Source organism: Saccopteryx bilineata, chromosome 2 (genome assembly GCF_036850765.1).
Source record: "Saccopteryx bilineata isolate mSacBil1 chromosome 2, mSacBil1_pri_phased_curated, whole genome shotgun sequence".
In the NCBI taxonomy this organism is placed as follows: Eukaryota; Metazoa; Chordata; class Mammalia; order Chiroptera; family Emballonuridae; genus Saccopteryx; species Saccopteryx bilineata.
In genome coordinates this window covers 283,969,005-283,990,361 of record NC_089491.1, presented here as the reverse complement: position 1 = coordinate 283,990,361, position 21,357 = coordinate 283,969,005, and the positions used below count along the sequence as shown (strand labels likewise).

The 21,357-nt window shown below is 45.7% G+C and overlaps 1 protein-coding gene across 1 annotated transcript in view; it reads left to right on the top strand.

Annotated features, from left to right (window-relative positions):
• SLC9C2 (solute carrier family 9 member C2 (putative)) overlaps positions 1 to 21,005 on the top strand; it is a 96,017-nt gene extending 75,012 nt beyond the window's left edge. Inside the window, exons 22-27 of the mRNA XM_066254488.1 lie at positions 6,307 to 6,405; positions 8,884 to 9,051; positions 11,202 to 11,333; positions 14,873 to 15,058; positions 16,840 to 16,925; positions 20,972 to 21,005. Coding sequence (XP_066110585.1) covers positions 6,307 to 6,405; positions 8,884 to 9,051; positions 11,202 to 11,333; positions 14,873 to 15,058; positions 16,840 to 16,925; positions 20,972 to 21,005 — 705 coding nt within the window. The remainder of the gene's footprint in view (positions 1 to 6,306; positions 6,406 to 8,883; positions 9,052 to 11,201; positions 11,334 to 14,872; positions 15,059 to 16,839; positions 16,926 to 20,971) is intronic.
• The last annotated feature ends 352 nt before the right edge of the window (positions 21,006 to 21,357 follow it).

The window sequence follows — 21,357 nt, the reverse complement described above, 5'->3', positions numbered from 1 at the left end:
ATGATGCGGATGTTATTTCTCTTCATGTTGTCACAGAGCTCTCTAAGAGTTTCCTCTGGCTTTTTGAGTCTTTTTTCTCTTTTCTTCTCTGCTTTCATGCCTTCATTCCAGTTGTCTTCTAACTCGCTGTTTCGATCCTCTGCTCTATCTATCCTGTTTTTAATTCCTTCCATTGTGGTCTTTATTTCTGATATTGTATTTGTCGTCTCCAACTGATTCTTTTTTATACTTGCTATTTCTTTATTTAGGTTTTCAAACTCCCCCTCCATTGTTGTTCTAAGATCCCTAAGCATCCTTACAATCATTATTTTGAACTCCGCATCTGGAAGTTTGATTATTTCCATATCACTCAGTTCATCTCTCGAAAGTGTCTCTTGTGGTTTCATTTGGATTGCACTCCTTTGTTTTCTCATCTTCTTCTTCTTTTTTTTTTTATTTGTAGAGTTGATTGAGTCTAGGCTTGGTGTTGTCTGCCTCCAGTTTTCAGTTGTGTTATTTTTAGGTCTTCGTGGGTTGGTATCAGCTATTATTTGTAATCCACTTTCGGATTTGGGCAGCTTTGAAGTCTTGATTTGTTTGTTTTCTTAACAGGTGATAGTCTTGTTAACTGATCTCAGCAGGGGGCTTCCTTGAAACTGTATCCAGGAATGCTGTGGGTGTAACCTGAGACGCTGAAGGTCTCTTCCTCCAACTAATCTCACTTGGGGCAGGGTTTTTTCTCTCAGCTTCAGTAGGGGGAGGTGTATCTCAGATCTCCATGGAGACCTGAGTTACTGCCCCTCCTCCCCACTTCTTGTTTTCAGCTGTGTCTTGTTGTGCTGATTGGAGCTGGATAGATGTCCGGAGATCTCTGATCCCGAAGCACTTCAGCTCTGTTTTGTGAAAGGTTCAGTCCCTCCCCCAGCTATGGCTGCCTCCAGCACGAATGAGTCAGCTTTTTTATTTTGTTTCTTGCATACCTTAGCCCCTCACAGTCTGTCCCTCTCCCTGTCTTTTCCACTTGGGAGATAAGCTGGTCTTTTCAACCCACCTTGCTCCCTGGTCGCCAGGTAAGTGGCTGTGAGCAGTAGTTTCTGCTCTTTTACCTCTGTGAAATCCTCTCTGGGCTCTCAGCCTCACCCCCCTCCTTCCCTTCCTGTAAGCAGAGGAGATTCAGGCACTCCTTACCAGGATTATTGTGGCTTCCTCTTTGCTCCTTGGTTTTTGAGAGCTGTTCTTGCAGTTCAGTGTTGGTTTTTCATGCTGATTTTTTCTGAATTGATTTGTATTCCAGTTTGGTGTTGAGAGCTGGGTGTCTGTGCATCCGCCTACTCCGCTGCCATCTTCTCTCCTTGCCTCTAGGTATCTTAAAAGCCATGCTCAGAAGATCTCGCTGAGGAGTTTGAGGATCCCCATCCGCCTATATAAATCTTTTCCATATCTCTGGAACTATTTTGGAAAAAGACAAAACAGTGTTATTAGCTAGATCTAATAAAGAAGGTAGTAGTTTGCAGGTGAAAAAGATTTGGTGTCTTCTGTTCATCAGCATTCAAAAGAAATGTAAATTTTTTTTTAAGTAAAAAGCATGATATGGTAGACCCGTAGGAGTTCCAGGATATGACTACCCCCTTTAAAAAATTTTTTTTTAAATTGACCTTAAAATGTTTGCTGAGTACACTTTAATAATACCTTAACTTTAAAGATTGTAAGCATATGCAAATCAAAACAGCAATGAGATACCACCTCACACCTGTTCGATTAGCTATTATTAGCAAGACAGGTAATAGCAAATGTTGGAGAGGCTGTGGAGAAAAAGGAACCCTCATACACTGTTGGTGGGAATGTAAAGTAATACAACCATTATGGAAGAGAGTATGGTGGTTCCTCAAAAAACTGAAAATAGAACTACCTTATGACCCAGCAATCCCTCTACTGGGTATATACCCCCAAAACTCAGAAACATTGATACGTAAAGACACATGCAGCCCCATGTTTATTGCAGCATTGTTCACAGTGGCCAGGACATGGAAACAACCGAAAATCCCATCAATAGATGACTGGATAAAAAAGATGTGGCACATATACACTATGGAATACTACTCAGCCATAAGAAATGATGACATCGGAACATTTACAGCAAAATGGTGGGATCTTGATAACATGATACGAAGCGAAATAAGTAAATCAGAAAAAAACAGGAACTGCATTATTCCATACGTAGGTGGGACATAAAAGTGAAACTAAGAGACATTGATAAGAGTGTGGTGGTTACGGTGGGAGGAGGGGGGAATAGGAGAGGGAAAGGGGGAGGGGGAGGGGCACAAAGAAAACAAGATAGAAGGTGACAGAGGACAATCTGACTTTGGGTGATGGGTATGCAACATAATTGAACGACAAGATAACCTGGACTTGTTATCTTTGAATATATGTATCCTGATTTATTGATGTCACCCCATTAAAAAAAATAAAAATAATAAAATTATTATTAAAAAAATTAAAAAAAAAAGATTGTAAGCATGACAAAATACAATAAATGCTTTTGCTCCATATGCAGGAGCATTTTCAGTTTAGCCAGTTTAGGAAATCCAATAATAGAACAATGCATACAGACAATGAGCTATAACATGCTTAGCAGCCTCTCCTGTTCTGACAGAGGTTACTATAGATCCGGAATATGTATCCACTGTAATGTGGACATACGACTGTTTGCCAAATGAAGGTATATGAGTAACATCCATCTGCCAAAGTTGTCCTGGTAGGGGTCCTTGAGGGTTAACTCCAAATGAAGGGGCAGTATAGGACCCCTTGGACAGGATTTTCCAATCTGCCGTACTGCTTCCCGAGAAAGTTGAAACTGTTTACACCGGGCTGCAGCGTTCTGGTGATGAATAGTATGAGACTGACTTGCTCGGTCTGTCATGGTTGCTCCATATAATTTTCTTTTGGGTAGCTTGATCAACAAGGGCATTCCTAGGCCCTGGCCGGTTGGCTCAGTGGTAGAGCATTGGCCGGTTGTGCAGGATTCCCGGATTCGATTCCCAGTCAGAGCACACAGAAGAAGCACCCATCTACTTCTCCCCCTCTCCCCCTCTCCTTCCTCTCTGTCTCTCTCTTCCCCTCCCGCAGCCAAGGCTCCACTGGAGCAAAGACGGGTGGACTTTTTTGGCTGTAACTTGGCTGTGACAGCTCAGTCCTCTACTCCCGGGCCCTGTGTCTCTCAGTTCAGCCCCTTGAGGGAGAGCTCCAGCCTGCTGAGCTGGAGTCCAAGCTGTCGGCTTTGGGAAGCATGGTGTGGCTGTGGGAAGGGGGAGGAAGCCTGGTGGGTAGTGGCCACTGGGCCAGCTTAGAAAACCAATCTCAGGTCAGTGGGAATGAGAGGTGGGAGATGGGCGTGGACTGTGGCGAAGGTATCTAAAAGGTGTTTATTATAACTTGTATCCTGTTCAGTTTTTCAAATGCCCAATTTTAATATAAATTTAGAATTTGGTTCTTTAGAGGTAACAGTTTTCGCAAGTAGAATTAACTGGCTACCCAGCAGCGACTGGGGGAGGAATGGGGAAAGAGATGAGAAGAAAACTTCATAAATTACTGATCCACAGACGCCGATATGAATCTGTGACCAAGGTACAGCCTTCTTCCCCTCCACCCTATGCCAAGCTGTTGGGCTTTCTCTTCCCCTTGCAGACACCACTCACTCTTTAAGTAGCCTTTTTTTTTAGTATATTGTTTTTTTGGTGTTTTTTTTTTTACAGGGACAGAGAGAGAGAGAGAGAGGAACAGATAGGGACAGACAGACAGGAACAGAGAGAGATGAAAAGCATCAATTATCAGTTTTTTGTTGTAACATCTTTGTTGTTCATTGATTGCTTTCTCATATGTGCCTTGACCATGGGCCTTCAGCAGACCGAGTGACCCCTTGCTCGAGCCAGCGACCTTGGGTCCAAGCCGGTGAGCTTTTTGCTCAAGCCAGATAAGCCCGCGCTCAAGCTGGTGACCTCGGGGTCTCGAACCTGAGCCCTTCAGCATCCCAGTCCGATGCTCTATCCATTGCACCACCAGCCGGTCAGGCAGTATATTGGTTCTTGATAAGCCACTTAAATCTGGTTCCAGTAGGATAACAATTGCGATGAGCTGAACCACACGATCATTATTGTCATTAGGAGCAACCCAGGCATGGTGTGGACGGTTGAAATCCACATAGAAAACAACAAAACAAACAAACAAAAAACATCCTTTAATGAAGACTGTAATTTCAATCTTGGTCTTCATCACAACTCCAGCAGTTAGTTTTCACTCCTCCTCCTTCCTTTCATCCTCCAACTGGTGTGGTTTATTAAAAATGCAGTTGTCTATAAAGGTATTCTGGGAGACAGTGGTAGAAAAGCAGGGCTGAATAATACATTTGCTGGGTAATTGGTGTTAGGTGACCTTTTTTAAAAAAAAGCTGTGAAGTCATCCATGCTTATTTTCAAATGCTTTAGAAGTACATAAACTGAAAGGTGAGAACTGTTCACTGCCTCACTGAACACTTAGTGATAACCACTATGGATGATTTGGAAATATGGTTCCCACACATCTTTGTAAAATGCAAATCTGTCATCATACTTCTCCTGTTACAAACCCTTCAGTGGCTTCCCTATGGTTTTGGAAAAAACCCCAAACTCTTCAATGGGCCTGTGAGTGGGCTCTGGGCACATTTGCCTTTGTGGGCTTCTTCCTCCATCAAAAAGTTACCAAAAATTATCCCTTATGACTATTTGTATGAAGATGAATATACAGTGGTCCCTTGTCTATTGTGGGGGTTAGGTTCCAGAACCCCCCTGCGATAGGCGAAAATCCACAAAGTAGTGACCTTCTATTTATTTTATTATTTATCTATACTTTAGGGCTATGGTCGCTGAGCCAATCAGTGCCCAGGATACGGAAGAGGCCGTAGCTGCGTTTTCCATGTGTGCGAGTCTTTGTCTACTCATCTGTTGTACTCTACGTATTTTATTTTGATTTAATATTATTTAAATTTTTTTTTTTTTTTGTATTTTTCTGAAGTTGGAAACGGGGAGGCAGACAGACTCCCGCATGCACCCAACCAGGATCCACCGGGCATGCCCACCAGGAGGCGATGCTCTGCCCATCTAGAGCGTTGCTCCGCTGCAATTGGAGCCATTCTAGTGCCTGAGGCTGAGGCCATGGAGCTGTCCGCAGCGTCTGGGGTCAACTTTGCTGCAATGGAGCCTTGGCTGCCGGAGGAGAAGAGAGAGACAGAGAGGAAGGGGGGTGGGGTGGAGAAGCAGATGGGCGCTTTTCCTGTGTACCCTGACCGGGAATTGAACCCAGGACTTCCGCACGCTGGGCCGACGCTCTACCACTGAGCCAACCAGGGACTCTTTTAATATGTTTTAATTAATATTTTTTATATTGTTTTCAATTTTTTAGGCTAGGAAATGCTTATTTTACTGCAAAAATAATTAAAATAATAAATACTATATAAAGATACTTATAGACCGCAAAATCCCATGATATAGCGAAAATCTACGATACAAAATTAGATATATGCAATTTAAAAATCTGTGATACAGTGAGACCGCAAAAAAGTGAGCTGCGATATGGTGAGGTACAACTGTACTAGTACTAACTGTTTTAGTATTAAAACATTTTCCACTCCTTAAAAGTTCTTGTATTCCTTTTGATTCCAAAAGAAATGAAAATATTGTTGAAAGTCCTTAAAACAATTGTTAACCTTAGGCACTGTTCCTATTGAGGCCCAGTGGCTAGCTGAGTTCTGGTGTCCACCGCTCTCTGCCCGAGACAGACTGAGCCTCTGCTCCCCCATGCAGATACTCTGTTTGCTTCTGGGCTTTGCATGTGCTAAACCTGCTGCCCTGAATGACCTTCCACTCATCGAGTCCTGGCCAACCGCAACTCTTCCATCGGGTCTCAGCTGAGCTGTTCCTTCCTCTGGAAAGACTTCCCCGGACACCTGAAACACAGTCTTCTGGCCTTTCTGGATTTTTCCAGAATGTCTTGTCTCTATCTCCTTCGTCCAAATGATCACACTTGATTGTAAACATCTATCCAACCTAGCATTTCTTGGGTGTTTCTGTCAGCCACCGTGCTGGGTACTGACCACAGTCTGTCATTGGCTGGCTTGTCCCCTTCTTTCTAAAGGTTAATGAGGTAAGTTGGCATGTTCTAATTGATAAACAAATGAAAGGATATAATTTGTGGTTTTATGCTACTTGAAAGCCATTTTTGCTTTAAAAATCTTATTTCTATTTAGGAAAGTAGACTTTGAAGCTTCTGTGTTGACTTTTTTTTTCCTTCTTTCAGAATAAAGCCAGACTTGCCTATTTTGAATATGGAAGTGTCATGTGTCAAGAAGGTGAAATGGCCAAGGGAATCTACTTAATTATTTCCGGAATGGCAGTTGTAAGGGACTATTTATTCTTTACTTAAAATGTATCTGAAATATGTAATTATAACATAAGGATAAATTTAGAAGCTAAGAAAGTTTCAAAAAGTTAACATAATCTCTTTTACAAATGAAGCCGTTTTCTCTTGGAGTGAGCGTGGCAGCTGGGCTATGATGTACCACCCAGCCTTAGAAAGGTGCTTCCGCTTTACAGAACGCTTCCATAGTCACTACTTACTCCTCACAACAGTCCTGGGAGCAAGCAGGCTTTTCCAGGACGTTCAGTGGTTGAGTTACTCACCTAAAGAAAATGAGTCAGGGCCTGACCAGGCGGTGGCACAGTGGATAGAGCATTGGACTGGGACATGGAGGACCCAGGTTTGAAACTCTGAGGTTGCCAGCTTGAGCATGGGCTCATCTGGTTTGAGCAAGGCTCACCAGCTTGAGCCCAAGGTCCCTGGCTTGAGCAAGGGGTCACTCGCTCTGCTGTAACCTCCCCCCCTCCACCCCCTAGTCAAGGCACAAATGAGAAAGCAATCAATGAACAACTAAGGTGCAACGAAGAATTGATGCTTCCCATCTCTCTCCATTCCTGTCTGTCTGTCCCTCTCTCTGTCTCTGTCACAAAAGAAAAGAAAAGAAAATGAGTCAGGAGTGAGAGAATGGGCCACAGTGTTGTATCCTCTTGGAGGTCAAACGGGATGAGGATCAACAATACAACTTTTAACATGACCAATAGAAGGCTTTTGATGACCAGAGTGATGGGGACAGGAATCTTTAGAATCCAAAGACCAGTTAGTGTAGTAGCTGAATGCATGGGTGAGCGCTGGCTCCTTACCCATAGAATTCCTAGGTCCTAGATGACAGTTGCAGGTGACAAACCCTTATTGTAATGCAGGGGTCCCCAAACTACGGCCCGAGGGCCTCATGCGGCCCCCTGAGGCCATTTATTCAGCCCTGCCACACTTCTGGAAGGGGCACCTCTTTCATTGGTGGTGAGAAGAGCATAGTTCCCATTGAAATACTGGTCAGTTTGTTGATTTAAATTTACTTGTTCTTTATTTTAAATATTGTATTTGTTCCCATTTTGTTTTTTTACTTTAAAATAAGATATGTGCAGTGTACATAGGGATTTGTTCATAGTTTTTTTATAGCCCAGCCCTCCAATGGTCTGAGGGACAGTGAACTGGCCCCCTGTGTAAATAGTTTGGGGACTCCTGTTGTAATGCAAACAGTATATCTGGCTTTCTGTTTTTTTGGAATGGGTATTTCAGACCTTAAAAATACCAAAATTGGTTATGGAAATAAGCTGTTCTAATACAGCTATTCTGATGCTCACACATGTAAAGCCCTTGCAAAGTGTGCCTGGCACTTTCGTTCATTCATTCAACAAATACTTCATTACGGCCCTGCAGTGGGCACATCTCTCTGACCGACTCTACTTCCTTTCCTGCCTTTGGGGGCTCATGTGATTACATTGGGCTCACCAGGATGATCCAGAATCATTGCTTTAAGATCAGGCAATCAGCAACCTTGATGCCGTCTGCAGAATCCTTTCACAGCGGCACCTAGATTCAAGTGTCATCAAGTAACAAAGGACAGGGGTCTCAGGGACTTCATTAGAATTCTGCCAACCATAGACGGTATCTTTTCCCCTTGGTTTGTAAAACGCAGAGACATCCTTCACTGCTCAAAGGACCTATGAACTACACTCTAAATTTAAAAAATTTCCAATTCCTTTGGAAGCCTCTAAAAGTTTGAACGGTAATCTAGCAGAGGAGATGGTTTCCCAGCAACTTCTTCAGTGATGCTTGGTTCCCTAGTTCCTGTGTCTTCAACAATAGCTTTTCTTTTTTGATGTTTACAGCTAAACTTTCTGGTAAACTCTGTATCCTTCTGGTTGATTTCCTGCAGCTTCCTCCTGAAGGCTGATACCTTTCTTCCTCCCCCACCCACACCTACAAGTTCTTTTCCTGAGGAGACTCAACCATCTTGTGTTCATCCTAACAAAACCTCTTCTTTTGCTGTCTGATGGTCACAATTCTTAAACATCTTAAAGGGAGACAAGGCTTTTACTGAACTCATGGCTTAGTTTGGGAGTGTATTCATGATACCTGCTTTACATATGTATTCATTCACTCAAAAGGTAGTTATTTCACCCGAGGCTCTAGCCTGTAACTGTAAGAGTATCTAACGGACTTGGAGAGGGACTTACATTAGTTGCACATTGCAATTATTATTTCTGGTGGGATTTTATAAAAGGAAGTTTTAAAAGTAGAAAGTTGTAGAGCTAAAGATGGTAAGTAGTCCTTGCCTCAGAGAGTTGAAATGTGAAAGAAACTGATATTTTTGCAAAGCCTCGTTCACACCCAAAAGGATTCATAAAGCCTCTTTTCCTTCCATTGTCCTCATTGCAAGGAAGAGCAGGAGAGCTTGCGGTGTGGTCAGAGGTTTCTAACTATGGATCTCCCTCTGCCCTGGTCTTCCCTTTGCAGCTGCATAGTTCATCTCCTACCTTTGGAATAGATAGTGGCCTTGGGGTCCACACAGGGTCCCAGACCATGTTCACAGAGTACTGTACTTCCGGGGACTTAATTGGAGAGTTGAGCTGTTTGCTTAAGCGTGAACTTCAATATACCGCCATCTGTGAGACTGTTTTACAGGTAAGACACATGTTCTGTCTACACTGCAGGTTTTTGGTTAGCTCGTCCCCAAGTAAATAAGGAACGCCAGCGTGCTTTCTTCTTTTGGGTCCGGACGCATCATTTAGGCACCCAACCAGCGACTGTAAAGGCAGATCTAATAGCTGGCATCCTGGCTGTGGGGTCTGGAGCCAGGTATTTTTTAACCTCTTTGAACCTTTGTGTCCTTGTTTATTAAAAAAGAAAATGTCTCACTTTTGACGTTACGAAGATTAGAAAAATACCTAACGTGAAGTGCCTGACAATATAGGCACTCAATAAATGACCACCATTACAAAAGCAGTGATTTTTATTTTTATTTTTATTTTATTTTTTTGTATTTTTCTGAAGCTGGAAACGGGGAGAGACAGTCAGACAGACTCCCGCATGCGCCCGACTGGGATCCACTCGGCACGCCCACCAGGGGGCGATGCTCTGCCCCTCTGGGGCGTCGCTCTGCCGCAACCAGAGCCACTCTAGCGCCTGGGGCAGAGGCCAAGGAGCCATCCCCAGCGCCTGGGCCATCTTTGCTCCAATGGAGCCTTGGCTGCGGGAAGGGAAGAGAGAGACAGAGAGGAAGGAGGGGGGGGGGAATGGAGAAGCAAATGGGCGCTTCTCCTATGTGCCCTGGCCGGGAATCCAACCCAGGTCCCCCGCACGCCAGGCCGACGCTCTACCGCTGAGCCAACCGGCCAGGGCCACAAAAGCAGTGATTTTTAAAGAACACTTAAGAAAAAACTTTTTTTAACTTATTAATTTTTAGAGAGAGAAAAAGGGAGAGAGAGAGAGAGAGAGAGAGGGAGAGGAGAAACATCAACCTGTTGGACTTGTTGTTCTACTCATTCATGCCATCATTGCTTGTTTCCTGTATGTGCCCTGACCAGGGATCAATCCCACAACTTTGGCATATCTGGATGACACTCTAACCAACAGAACTACCCAGCCAGGGCCAAGAACACTTGTTTTTAGACTCCATTTCTTCCATTTTTCATTTGCTACATAGGAAGTTACCTATTCAGCAAATAAGTAGCCTAATAGTACACTAGCTGTGTGGGAAATGAGCCCACGTTCCTGCGTTCCTGCTCACAAAGAAGTCTCAAGCTTCAGGGACTCTTTGGTGCAACAGAGTGGGACCAGAGCCTTAGGCATGTGTGGCACAGAGGGAGGGTTGCTGTGTCAGTTTTATACTATTTCATTTCTGGAAGAGGATAGAAGGCATGAATTTAGTCACAAGGCTGAATTGAATTCACGGACATTGATTTAGTGTGAATTCTCAAAGAGTCTTTCTTATTCAGGTGAGCAGTTTGGCTCTGGAAACACAGATCATTCATGAGCCCACTTTATCTACTGTGGCCACGAGAGCAGATAAGTTATGTGGCTTAGATCCTGAATCCTAGGTGCATGAGCCATATCCTTATAGCTATTGATGAGTATGGATTTTCCTGGCCTGTTAGTTGGTCTATAGCTTTAATTGCACTGTAAATTGTATTATCTTTATACATAGTGAACAGCCTCTTCAACAATACAGTGCTTTAAAGTGGCAGAGTATTATAACTAGACTAGAGTTGGAAGTTTTTCTAAGAGGTTCGATGAAGATTACATCTATGGCCTGACCAGGCAGTGGCGCAGTGAGTAGAGCATCAGCCTGGGACACTGAGGAGCCAGGTTCAAAATCCTAAGGTCTCCAGGTTGAGTGAGGGTTCATCTGGCTAGAGCGTGGGCTCACCAGCTTGAGCACAGGGTTGCCAGCTTGAGTGCGGGCTCATCTGGCTTGAGTGTGGACTCACCAGTGTGGGGTTGCTGGCTTGAATATGGGATCATAGACATGACCCCATGGTCTCTGGCTTGAGCCCAAGGTCACTAGCTTGAGCAAGGAGTTACTGGCTCTGCTGGAGCTTTCTGGTCAAGGCACATATAAGAAAGCAATCAATGGACAACTAAGGTGTCACATGAAGAACTGATGCTTCTCATCTCTCTCCCTTCCTGTATGTCCCTTTCTGTCTCCCCATCTTGCTAAAAAAAAAAAAAAAAAAAGATTGCACCCATTTCTACTTCAGCCATCTTGTTTTAAAATGATGTTCTTGTAATTTCATTCTGAATTAAGCTTGCTGTGTGACACCTTGTCATTTCAGGCCTGCTTTATCTCTTTGGAGGACTTATATGAAGGCTTTGATGCCTTCTGGCCAATCCTGGAATACAAAATATGGCTAAAGTTAGCTCTTGATATTGCCCGTCAGTATTTTGAATCAGTTCTCGTTGATGAGGTAAGTCACACAACTAAAACATAAGTGAACTTTCATTTACTGCATTTTTTTTATAAAATGCACTTCATATTTTTGTGATGAAGACAGATAGGAAGGTTGTGTCTGATCATCTAAACTGAGGTTCCATTATTTATTTATTTAGTTAAATTTATTGTGGTGACATTCATTAATAAGATTATATAAGTTTCAAGAGTACAATTCTAGATTCCAGAATTTTAACTACTCCCCTTTCCTAACTTTCTGCAGGTTGTCAAACCTCTTATCACAGCTAGTTTTCCAAGGCTACCTACAGTCATCCCTTAAAAATAAAAAAAAAAAATAAAATAAAATAAAAATAAAATAAAATAAAAATAAAATAAAATAAAATAAAATAAAATAAAATAAAATAAAATAAAATAGTCCTTGTCAGTTGGCTCAGTGGTAGAGTATCAGTCCGGCATGTGGAAGTCCCAGGTTCAATTCCTAGCCTGGGCACACAGGAGAAGTACTCATCTGCTTCTCTATCCTTGCCCCTCTCCTTTCTCTCTCTCTCTCTTCCCCTACCACAGCCAAAGCTCTATTGGAGCAAAGTTGGCCCGGATGCTGAGGATGGATCCATGGCCTCCCCTTCAGGCGCTAGAATGGCTCTGGTGGCAACAGAGCAACAGCCCAGATGGCCAGAGCATCGCCCCCTAGTGGTCATGCGGGTGGATCCCGCTCGGGCACATGCGGGAGTCTGTCTGTCTGCCTCCCCACTTCTTGCTTTAGAAAAATACCCCCCCCCAAATTATAATAATAAAAAATAAAATAATATAAAATAGCTTCAGCAAATATAGATATTAAATAGGTAGATCCCCAAGAACCAAGCATAGCATTAATTAGAATGAGTTAATGAATACTCCACTGGTGATTATTCTATTCTGCTCTATCTACCCACATTAATATAAATCCTGCCTTTTCAAAGACTTTGCTGAGTAAACTGAGCCTCTTCTGTTAACTTTCTCTCCAAAAAAAGTAGTGGTTCGAGTCTGTTCTTGGACTGGTACAGTTTCCAGTGTCATATTTATATCTTTTTAAATAATGCTTTAAGCTTGCTGTGAGTTAGGAACTGGGGAGGTCACAGACCTGAAGTTCAACAAGATTCACTGAGTTGGGAGACGGTATAAATGTTGGATTGAAGAATTAGCGTGTTTCAAGAGAATGAGAAAACAAACCACAGACTGGGAGAAAATACTTGCTAGACACATCTGAGGAAGGACTGTTATCCAAAATGAACAAACAGTGAACTCTTAAAGCTCAACAATAAGAAATCAAACAACCCAACTGAAAAATGAGACTAAGATCTTAAGAGACACTTCACCAATGAAGATGTACAGATAACAAATAAACATATAAAAAGATGCTCCACATTCATCATATATCTTCAGGGAAATGTGAATTAAAACATCAGTGAGATAGCATTACACACCTATTAGCATGGCCAAAATCTGGAACACTGATAACACCAAGTGCAGACGAGAATGTGGAGCAACAGGAACTCCCATTCACTGCTGGTAGGAATATAAAATGTGCAGCCACTTTGGAAGATGGTTAACAGTTTCTTTCTTTCTTTTTTTTTTTTTTTTTACAGAAACAGAGAGTCAGAGAGAGGGATAGATAGGGACAGACAGGAATGGAGAGAGATGAGAAGCATCAATCATCAGTTTTTTGTTACGACACCTTAGTTGTTCATTGATTGCTTTCTCATACGTGCCTTGACTGCGGGCCTTCAGCAGACCAGGGAACCCCTTGCTCGAGCCAGCAACCTTGGGTCCAAGCTGGTGAGCTTTGCTCAAGCCAGATGAGCCCGCACTCAAGCTGGCAACCTCGGGGTCTTGAACCTGGGTCGTCCGCATCCCAGTCTGACACTCTATCCGCTGCACCACCGCCTGGTCAGCCTGACAGTTTCTTTCAAAACTAAATATACTCACCTGACCAGGTGGTGGTACTGTAGATAGAGCATGAATCTGGGACACTGAGGACCCAGGTTTGAAACCCCAAGCTTGCTGGCTTGAGTGTGGGCTCACCAGTTTGAGCGTGGGGTCGCCAGCTTGAACGTGGGATCATAGTCATGATCCCATGGTCGCTGGCTTGAACTCAAGGTCACTGGCTTGAACAAGGGGTCACTGACTCAGCTGGAGCCCCCTAGTCAAGACACGTATGAGAAGCAATCAATGAACAACTAAGGTGCTGCAACTACATGTTGATGCTTCTCATCTCTCTCCCTTCCTGTCTGTCCCTATCTGTCCCTCTCTCTCTCCTCTATCTCTATCACACACACACACACACACACACACACACAAATACAACAAACAACAACAAAAAAACCCATTTCTGAAACCCCACACACTAAACCACAGAACTCACAATTCACTTGCATTTAAAAAACTCAAATAGCTTGCTTTATTTATTTATTTATTTATTGAGAATTTCTGGTGGTAGAACTCTAGCTGTTGGTTACTCCACTGTCTTCGGCACCTCAGCTGCACTAGCACATTCTGCAATAAAGTTTTTGATTTGCCTGTGAGGGCGCACGGGCTGTCTGAAGCCGGGGCTAGGTGGTTGAGGGGTTCGGAGGGAGCCGTGTCGGGGCCCTGTCCGGGAGAGTCCTGCTGCTGGGTGGCCTCTCAGCTCCTGGGTTAGTTTGCTGGGGCTGCCAGGACAAGGTACCACACCCCGGGTGGCTTGAACAACAGGATTTTGTCTCACACTTCCTGAGGCTAGAAATCCGAAGTCAAGGCGTGCTTAGGGATGCCTCCTTCTGGGGGTGGTGGGGAGAATCTGGCCCAGGGCTCCTCCCTGCCCTGTCGGTGTCTTCATCTTCCCACCGATTCTCCCTTGACGCTAGTCTTGGTCTACGTGTCCCTTTGTTATAAAGACACCAGTCATACTGGATTAGGTGCCCACCTCATCTAGCAGGACCTCATCTTCACTTCCAACACTTACACCTACAACAACCCTATTTTCAAATAAGGTCGCACTTGAGGTACTGGGGGATAGAACTTCAACCCAGGATGTGAGGGGGCACACAGGTCACCTGGAACAGCTGCCTTCCAGCTCTGGAGTCCATGGCTGTGAGCCGGGAAGGAGGCCTTGGACTCAGAGCCTCACTGTGTCTTGTTTCGGCTCTTTGTTGCGTCTGTTCTGTTGTCCGGCTGGACGTTTGCTTTCTCCTCAGTAAAGCTGACGCGTCTTTAAGGCTCTGGTCCTTGTGCAAACAGGGACGGACCCAGGAGGCCTAGCGGACTGCCCCGCGGTGGCTTGTTGGGAGCTCACGCAGGCCCCCATGCCAGGCGAGGCGACCACAGCCAGGACCGCCCGACAGAGACAACACAACTCTGAGTCGAGAATCTCGCCAGGGCCACTTTGAACTCGCAGCCCATTCTGTCCCTTGGTCCCAGGGCCCATATGCCTTTTGGCACTTTCAAAGAAGTTGGCCCAAACTGTACCTTTTCTGTCTTCTTGACACCATGTGTCACTGGGTCTGATTAACAGAAAAAAACTCCATAATTTTCTTGTAGGACTTGAAGTTTCACAAATGTGTGACGCTCAGTCTGGCGTATGTGGAGACTTTATCAGACTGGAACGAAATGACCATTGACAAAGAGACCATGAAGTTCGTGATTGTCGTGTACGGCGGTGTCACTGACAAGCAGACGAATGTGCCCTACCTTGCACCCTGCATCTTACCTACAGCCTGTGAGCAGGTAAGGGGGTCATTTCCAGAGCATCATTTGCATTCCACGGTGCCCAGTAAGTGACTTCAAACCCAACAGACTGCCTTCAAAAGCAATTTAACCTGAAAGGACCCTGCAGTTCTCCCCCACCCTTAACAAAGCGGCCAAGATGGACCCGGGGCTTCCGTGTCCGTGCGTGCAGGCTGTGCCCTGCAGGTGTGACCCAGGGCCACACGGGGGCTGCACCGGCCTGCTCTCTGCCCACCATGCTGTTTGCCCTGGCATGGGGCTGTGCCTCCCCAGAGGAAGGACATGGACACAGTGCATGTTTCCTAGTTCACAGCACAGCAGGGACACTGTGTGCCAGCATGGCGCTGATTGACTGATAGTGAGGGACCATGTTGCTCTGTTGCTGCACGAAGGCCTGTGGGCACAACGTGGCAGTGGGCCCTGGGCCTCAATCCATGCCTCCATAAGGAAGGGGGCAGTGCGGACTCCTAGGATGCAGTGAGGGATGGGACAAGCAGAAGCATGGTCCCCGGTAGGTCACCTGCCATTGGACCCAGCGGGACGGGAGGGTGCAGCCCAGGTGTGGGGAGGACTGACAGGCCCTGTGAGGAGCTGACATGCCTGGATCTGGTGGTAAGTTCCTCCCCTTGGGGAGAGACGCCGTCTGCCTATTCAGGCTGGGAACGAGCACTCACTCAATAACAGTGTGTGCCCTGGGAAAGGTGGTAAACCTCCTGAAAAGTGCATTTGCCCCCTTTATAACAATTCAGATGGTGAAGGAGATTTTTTTTAATGTATTTATTTATTTACTATTTTTCAAGCGAGAGGAGGGAAGATTGAGAGACAGACTGGGATCCACCCAGCAACCCCCGTCTGGGGCTGATGCTCGAATCAGCTGAGCCATCTTTAGCGCCCAGGGCCAGCGCTCGAACCAACTGAGTCACTGGCCACGGGAGAAGAGAGGGAGATAAGCTGGAGGGGGAGAGGTGGAGAAGCAGATGGGCGCTTCTCCTGAGTGCCCTGACCGGGAATCGAGCCCAGGACGTCCGCATGCCGGGCTGATGCTCTACCACTGAGCAAACCAGCCAGGGCCAAAAAAATTATTTTTAGTAAAAAACAAAAACTTCTTTAGCTTTGAAAGAATAGGGAGTGAGACAAGGGAGAGCAGGAGCAGTCCCCACAGTTGAGTTTGTTGGGACACCAGGGTTTGGAATTAGGTATCCTTGGATTTGAAACCTGAGCCCTGTGCCCACAGGGGTATGAACACAGGCAGCTGCCTCCTGATGTTTGGTTTCCTCGTGAGGGAGACAAGGATGACAGCAGTAGTCACCCCGTAAGTGTTGTTGTGAGGGTTAAATGAGATAAAACGAGGCATTTGGAAACGATAGTTACTGTGACTTGTCTGCTGCTTGCATTCTGGGTAGGCAGATTCTGTGGGTGAAAACTCTCAGAAAAGAAGACCGCCCTGCCGTGTGGGAGGCTGGGGTCCTGAGCCCTTGGACATCAATGGAAGTGTAAAAGTCGCCCAGCGCATGCTGGGAGTTCTGTTTTAACCTGGGAGTTGCCAGGCCGGTTACAAGTAAGGTGCAAAGGATTCCTTTCTGATGTCTGTAAATATGCTGCTACAAGACTTTTGAAGCAACATTAGAGAAGATTTGAAATGGAAAAGGTAGAGCTTAGTTAGGTTGGAGGTCCAGTTCCAAGCTTTGGCTTACTTCTTGTATTCTTTGAGAAGGCTAGAAAGCAGCCAGCTTAGAGACCAAAGCATGCTCTTCCGACTAATTTGGACTTTTTTCTTCTAGGTGCGGGGAACTTCAGGTGTGAACAAGCTGCTGGTTATCCAAGCCTCGGGAGCATCTCAAAAAGAAGGACAACTCCGCGGCCACGGGTAAGGAGTATCACTTTAGTGGTAAGAAAACCATTGAGAAGGAATTTTGCTAAATGTAAAATTTATTTAATTTGAAGAAAATGATTTGAGGGTATTGTGCGGGCTCGTCATCAATCCCCATTTTGGGACCCACCCTGACTGCCACCTGGCCCCGGAAGGTCACATATCCGAGACTTCCAGGTGCTGAAATCCAGGTGGTTCCTTCCCCTCTCTGACCCTGGCGCCTTTGGCTCTATGACCCTCCCTCTACACCCTTGCTGGGGTGAGGTGGGGGGCAGCTTCTCTGTTTTACTCTGTTCTTGTTCTGGTCAGCTGGAACCATGTGGCACTGTTGGGGCAGAGCAGGCACAGGGAGAGGACAGATTCTCACAGTGGACCCAGGTAGGGGGGAGCTGGCTTGCTTCCAACAACCCAAGAGGCGTATGAAACCTGACCCATGCTCATTGAGTATTCCAGACCATGGACATTGCGACAGCTCAGATGACTAGCTTTGAGGTGTACTTTGATGGTCACTGAATGTGTACTAGCACTCAGCTGCACATATCCCTGTGCTAAGCAGTACACAAAGAAGACCAGATAGGAAGGCCTTGCTCTAGAGAAAATGCGTATTCACAAATGCATGTTCACGATCTTGCATTCAGTGTTCAGCATCCCAGCCTTATGGAGCCCACTGTCATTATTCTCCCAGCTGCCCTGGCATGGAAACAGTCATCCTTGATTCCTGTTGGAATCCATGGGAGTCCGAAAAGACCAGAATAACAGGCTTTATTGAAAGGAAGAGAGGAACCCTGTCAGGCTGACTCGCAAGGGAGAGTCGCGCACCAGGCACAGCCTGGATCAGGTTTTAAGGGTTTGGGGGAGGGGTATAGGAAGGGTCATGGGGCATTTAGCTCATTGGCTGCTGGACAAAGGTGGGTCTTTTATGGAAGTTTGCCAGGACTTTTCAGCTTGTGACATCAGACATTCCTTTGCGGTTGGTCATCTGCTGCAAGCCCTGAAACAAAACTTACTGGTAGGGTTAAAGAAATGAAACCTAAGAATTCCCTCCTCCTGCATGCACCCTGACCGGGATCCACCTGGCAACCCCTGTCTTGGGCCATGCTCACAACTGAGCTACTTTTAGTGCCTGAGGTGGAGGCTCCATGGAGCCATCCTCAGCGCCCAGGGCTGATGCCCTTGAACCAATTGAGCCATGGCTGTGGGAGAGGAAGGGAGAAAGAGGGATAGAGAGAAAAAAGAGGAAAGGGATGGGAGAGGAGGAGAAGCAGATGGTTGCCTCTCCTGTATGTCCTGACTGGGAATCAAACCTGGGACATCCACATTCTGGGTTGACACCTTACCACTGAGCCAACCAGCCAGGGCCATAATGCAAGTCTTAATGAATTGTTGATTGGGGGGTGGGCAGTGTACATGATTTCAAATTGTGTGCCTAAAATGACTTTTTTTTTTTTGTGACAGAGACAGAGAAAGTCAGAGAGAGGGATAGATAGGGACAGACAGACAGGAAGGGAGAGAGATGAGAAGCATCAATTCTTTGTTGAGGCACCTTAGTTGTTCATTGATTGCTTTCTCGTATGTGCCTTGACCGGGGGGCTACAGCAGAGCAAGTGACCCCTTGCTCAAGCCAGTGACCTTGGGCTCAAGCTGGTGAGCCCTTGCTCAAACCAGATGAGCCTGCGCTCAAACTGGTGACCTTGGGGTCTTGAACTTGGGTCCTCTGCATCCCAGTCCAACACTTTATCCACTGTGCCACCACCTGGTCAGGCTAAAATGACATTTTATTAATAGTTTACATCCATTATTTCTCATTTGCCTAGTTCTTATAAAATGCAACCCCATTGTTTGCTAGGCATTGTGCCAAGCACTGGTTGGTGACTGAGCCAAACAAGGCCTCTGCCCTGGTGGGGAGAAGAGACATTCGATGTGGATTGTCACTTCTCCCCTAGGAGCAGGTTAAATGCAGACATTCTGTGGCTCCCTCTCCGTGCCCCGCTATAGGGTTACAGGCAGCGTCTGATTTGGGGGAGCTCCCTCTGCTCCTGGGTCTCCTGTCCAAGCTGGCTAACACTGAGATGACCATGAGGGCAACCTTCGCTTCTGCTGCTCTGCTGCTCCACAGCTCACATGGAGCACAGCAGAGTACAGGGTGTCTCGGGACACCCCGAGGGCTGTTGAGTCAGAGATCTTAAGTGGAAATAGGGCCCAAGGGCCTTTTCTTCCTGGGCCTAGAGGCCTCTCTCCTTCCTCAAAAGATTCCAGAGACAGTGAGGGAAATAGATCACTCTGCACTCCCCAAGGAGTTTGGAACAAAAGTCACATAGGGTAGGCCAGGGGACTGGATCCAGCCAGGACACTGGATTTGACCCACATACAGTATTTTCTTTTACAGTTTTAAAGTCAGTTGCTAAGTATAAACATTCACAAATTTCGCATAAAAATATTGTAAATGAAAACAAACATTCTGGAGCAGGATGACAAATTTTGTGACTTCTTAAGATAAAATAAGAGACTCCAGAACATTTTATTATGGAGTAACTTAGGTTTGGCTCCAACATCTTTTTTTGTGTGATGAGGACAGAGAGAGAAAGAGAGAGGGACAGACAGGCAGGAAGGGAGAGAGATGAGAAACATCAGTTCTTCGTTGCGGCTCCTTAGGTGTTCATTGATTGCTTTCTTATATGTGCTTTGACCAGGGGCTACAGCAGACCGAGTGACCCCTTGCTCAAGTCAGCAACCTTGGACTCAAGCTGGTGAGCCTTGTTCAAATCAGATGAGCCTGTGCTCAAGCTGGCAAGCTTGGGGTTTCTAACCTGGGTCCTCCACGTCCCAGTCCTACACTCTATCCACTGTGCCACCGCCTGGTCAGGCTGGCCCCAATATCTTTTTTTCGAGCTTTTCTTTAAAAAGTCACAGCCCGCCTGACCAGGTGGTGGCGCAGTGGATAGAGCGTCGGACTGGGATGCGGAAGGACCCAGGTTCGAGACCCCGAGGTCGCCAGCTTGAGCGCGGGCTCATCTGGTTTGAGCAAAGAGCTCACCAGCTTGGACCCAAGGTCGCTGGCTCCAGCAGGGGGTTGCTCGGTCTGCTGAAGGCCCACGGTCAAGGCACATGTGAGAAAGCAATCAATGAACAACTAAGAAGTCGCAACGCGCAATGAGAAACTGATGATTGATGCTTCTCATCTCTCTCTGTTCCTGTCTGTCTGTCCCTGTCTATCTCTGCCTCTGTAAAAAAAAAAAAAAAAATTTAAAAGTCACAGCCCTGGCCAGTTGGCTCAGTGGTAGAGTGTCAGCCAGGCATGTGGAAGTCCTGGATTTGATTTCCAGTCAGGACACACAGGAGAAGTGACCATCTGCTTCTCCACCCTTTCCCCTTTCCCTTTCTTTCTCTTTCTCTTTCTCTCTCTCTCTCCCTCCCTCTCTCTCTCTCTCTCTCTCTCTCTCTCCTTCCCATAGCTATGGCTTGAATGGTTTGAGCAAGTTGGCCCTGGGTGCTGAGGATAGCTCCATAGCTTCTCCTCAGGCAACTAAAATAGCTCAGTTGCTGAGTAACAGAGCAGTGGCCCCAGATGGACAGAGCATCCTACGGTATAAGGCTTGCTGGGTAGATCCCAGTTGGGGTGCATGCAAGAGTCTGTCTCTCTGCCTCCTGCCTCTCACTTAATAAAAGAAAAAAGAAAAAAAAAGTCAAAGTCTTCCAACACTTGCTCCTCACTCTGGTATTTGGTAACAATCAGATAGAGCTGAGCACCTGGAGGCTCCTATGGGGAAGCAGATGCTCACGGTTTGCCACAGTCCACACTGCTCCCTCTTGTCTTACACCTAGCCCACTTCCATCATGAGTGTGGCTCGCCTGCTGCCATTTGTGTGTCTCAGTCATATACTGGACTTTTGGGAGCCTATTAACAAACTTCCCTGCGGGAAAAAGTTAAGAACTCACTTGAAAAGGGAGGGAGAAAGTAAATTGCTATTGCAAAATATTCTTCTGCTACTTTTATTCTTAAACCCCTAATTTAGTTTTTCTGTTTGATGCGTGTATTTGAATAGGTACAGTCAACACTGGTCCTCAAATATCCAATAGACGGTAACTGGATGAGAAAAAACAAGGTAATAAATGCAACACTTTGATTGGATTTTTCTTACTGTGCATACTCAACTACACAGCTGCAGTAAGTACACTGTAAAGTCAAAGAGCAAAGTGTAGGCATTGAAAAAAGAGACTCTTAGTGGCATCTCATTCATTTGGAAAAATCAGGATCAAGCTCACCTAAATTACTTAAAAATTAAAATTGTAATATTTTGAAAGATGTAATTTTGCCCCATTTCCTCCCCTTCCCACTTTCCCCCCTCCTGACCCCAGTCCCCTGACATTTCATTCAAGAGTGGGGATCTCTGGGATTAAGGGGGGGGGTGTCCGCTGACATCTAAGTCCC